Genomic DNA, 3,472 nt, shown 5'->3' with positions numbered 1-3,472 from the left:
AAGGAAAATATTTTCCGTAGAAACCATTTTCAAAAGAAAAATGGCTATTTTACATTTGTTTGGTAGTTTAGGGAAAATTAATTTCGTTCCTGCCATAATGAGAATTCATTTTACCCCAATCCGAACTTATCGTGCATCGATTAATTTTCCCTCATCCAAATACCGAAAAGCTGAAAAAGAAAATTCAGAAAACAGTTTCGTTCGAGGAAAATGGACACTTAATTTCACTTTCTAGTCGTCTAATGCAGCAAATTTTCATTTTCGTGGTAAGCAAATCAAGATTATATTAGTAATCAATCGCGCGTGGATTCTAGAGTGGGTGCATTAAGAAAAGGTAACATGGATTGTGAGGCGAAAGGCCACAACCCGGATGCACAAAGTAAAGGAAACCCAAGGCCCAAAGGCCCGGTAAGAGGTCCAACACAAATCAAGTTCAAGCCCATGTTGGAAAACACAAACTGATTTGAGCAGGCGAAAACGACGCCGGTTTGATGCAATAACCTCGCATATTCTGAGTCTCAGGGTTTTCGATGCCGACCGGCTCTCCTCCTTCGACTCCAGTTATCATTCCTTGGGGTTTTACTCTCTCTCTCAATCGGATCAGACATGGATTCCCTGGCGAGACTTCACTCTGCTCACAAGCCACTGCACCTCTCTCGCACCCCCAACCTCCACTCATCCTCGAAACTTTCCTTTTCTCTCCATTCCCTCTCCTTCAAAACCCTCGGCCCGCCGCCGCCCTCTTCGCCGCCGAAATTCCCCTCCCTCAGAGCCTCATCCTCCCGCTCCCCGTCCCCGTCCCCGTCCCCGTCCCCGTCCGACCCTCCTCGAAAGCCTGACTCCCCTCACACGCTCCAAACCGCCTGCGTCGCCTTGTCCGCCGCCGCCGCGCTGTTCCTCTCGCGCTTCCACCTCAAGCCGGCCATTGCCGCCCCGATCGCCGCCCCCGAGGTGGGGACCGCCGGTGAGGAGTCGGGCAGGGCCGGCGCTTCGTCCGAAGAAGAGGAGCGGACCATCGAGGAGCATCTGAGCCAGTACGGGGACGACGTGGAGGCGCTCCGGTCTCTGATGGAGGTCAAGATCAAGTCGAGGAAGCTCCAGGAAGCGATCGAAATCCTCGACCGCCTGATCGAGCTGGAGCCTGAAGAGCGTGAGTGGCGGCTGCTGAAGGCTAACATCTATAGCTACAGCGGCGAGTTCGAATCTGCAAAGAGAGCATTTGAGGAGATACTGGAGAAGGACCCGCTCCGCGTGGAGGCCTATCACGGCCTTGTGATGGCGGCTTCCGAGTCGGGGGATGAGTTGAAGGAGCTGTTTGAGAGGATTAAGGCGGCGATGGAGAGGTGCAAGAAGGAGAAGAAGAAGTCCGAGGTGAGGGACTTCAAGCTTTTGATCGCCCAAGTTCGGGTCATCGAAGGGAAGTACAATGAGGCTTTGAGCGTGTATCAGGAGCTCGTGAAGGAGGAGCCTAGGGATTTCAGACCCTATTTGTGTCAGGGGATACTCTACACTTTGTTGAGGAAGAAAGATGAGGCAGAGAAGCAATTCAACCAGTACAGGAGACTTGTTCCCAAGAATCACCCTTACGCGGAGTATTTTGATGATAATATGTTTGCCACCAAGTTTTTCGCGCAAAAGGTGGAGAGGGAGAGAGCGGGCATGAAGAGCTGAGGTGGATTAGCTGATTGTTTGCTGCTTTGATCAGGTCTGCCTCACTCTAATGAAACGCTCGGATCCTTTTCTTAGCGAGGCTCATATCCTTTCCTTAGCAAGTCTCTTGCCTTTCATACATGTGGTAGAGCGCATCAATGTGGACCTGACAATGAGTTATGCTGTCGGTAGGATCTTTCTTCTTGGCAGATTTTAGGTCGTTAGTGTAGCATTCCCCAAACAGAGGAGAGGTTTTGGAAGAGAATTTGGTTGCATTTGTCAGTCTCAACTTATCTATTATCATGATTGTGTGCATAACTGCCAATCTTTGATTGAATGACGTTAATAACTTCTGTGGCCTTCTTCTTGGATAGCTTCCTTTATTCGGATATATCAATACCTGATCAAAGAGCATTTGGTCGCTCTATGGTGATTGGTTACTCAAATGCATTTTCTTTCTTATCTCTGATCTATCAACTAGGTGAACTTGGGTGTTTAATGGGAATTTATGGATTTTATGTAATTGATAATACCAACATTTGGAAAATCTGCGTTATTGTCCAATACTTGTTATCCAGATTGTTTTGGCTTCATTATATCTTGTTACGAGAGTAGGTGGTTTGATGAGAGTTCAATGGTGTATACCAACGTGTCAATATAGATAAACTGTGATGATATAAAAAGTCCTCAATACTCAAGACTGTTTTGGCAAATTTCTATTTGTTCTGTAATTTGTAGTGTTATTTCCTTTTGAGGAGGGAGGGACGGAGGGAGGAAAGGAGTTCTCCTATGTAGCAAAGCTTGTCCAGGTCCTAAACTTTACCCTTTGTTTCATATTCTTGGTTTATGGTTAGAAGTCTTCCGTACTATATTATCATGAGCTCATCTTGTAGATCCCGGGAAATGTTGAGTTGAAAGGAAACAAATGGGATCTATCATATGTTGCCTGTTCAATTCAAGCATGCTTTAAATTTTCTGCGTTCTCTTCCCCATCCTACCTTTGAAAAGATCGCCCATCTCAAGTCACTGAGCTGTTATGACCAATGAAGAACAGAAGTTAAGTAGGAGAGATTTTGAGAGAAAGGAGATGAAAATGGGGAAGAGGGGGAAGTTAAAAATAAGAGCTAGCAAAGAGCACGTTCTGAAAATATGCGAAGGGTTTTTCTAGGGAGGGCACTTGTGATAATGGAAATTTCAAATTTTGAGGCTCTCACCTTTTTCGCGATTTGTGTGATTATTGTATTGTAAATTGGAACTTTTCTTTGTATGCTGAGAATGTGCTCACTTGTTAACATGATAAGTAAATTCTCTGTGATGCATGCCTGGCACTATTTCTTTGCTCACTTTAGCTGAACAACTCGCATGTATCAAACTCACACAAAAAAGGCTCTCATATGTACTAAAACTAATGCTAACCACCGACTCAGCCTTACCAGTTCATGGCTTGCATTAGATCAGCATACTTGTTTAATTTGCCAGAGTAGACACCTATTATTTTTCTATTAGAATGCCTCACTAAGAAATCGGCATTTTTCAAGTCTCTCCTTCACCTATTTTTGTTTTCTGCAAGCTATTCTGTTGGCTTGTTGATAGTTATGATAAGGTGAATATTGTAGTATCTCCTCTCTTTTGATTGCTACTCGTGCTGTTCTTACTGTCATATCACTGCTAATCTGCTGCAGTCATTTATCATACTTATTTGTGCTAACCATTAGGAAAAGGCATTTAGGATGGTCTCGTGACAGTTGTAGAGTTCCAGCCGGCCATAGTTACTTGCCTGGCCTTATTGCTGGCCAAGCAGATTGCCTTTGATCCTTGCAGC

General features: G+C 45.2%; 1 protein-coding gene across 1 annotated transcript; it reads left to right on the top strand.

Moving 5' to 3' along the window:
* The first annotated feature begins 532 nt into the window (after positions 1-532).
* Positions 533-2,023, top strand: LOC115735136 (protein SLOW GREEN 1, chloroplastic-like). Its single transcript, XM_030666242.2, has one exon. The coding sequence runs from the start codon at positions 607-609 to the stop codon at positions 1,669-1,671; it is 1,065 nt and encodes a 354-aa protein (XP_030522102.2). The 5' UTR covers positions 533-606; the 3' UTR covers positions 1,672-2,023.
* Positions 2,024-3,472: the final 1,449 nt, after the last annotated feature.

This window comes from Rhodamnia argentea, chromosome 10 (assembly GCF_020921035.1).
Source record: "Rhodamnia argentea isolate NSW1041297 chromosome 10, ASM2092103v1, whole genome shotgun sequence".
NCBI lineage: Eukaryota > Viridiplantae > Streptophyta > Magnoliopsida > Myrtales > Myrtaceae > Rhodamnia > Rhodamnia argentea.
This window is presented reverse-complemented; position numbering and strand designations above follow the sequence as displayed.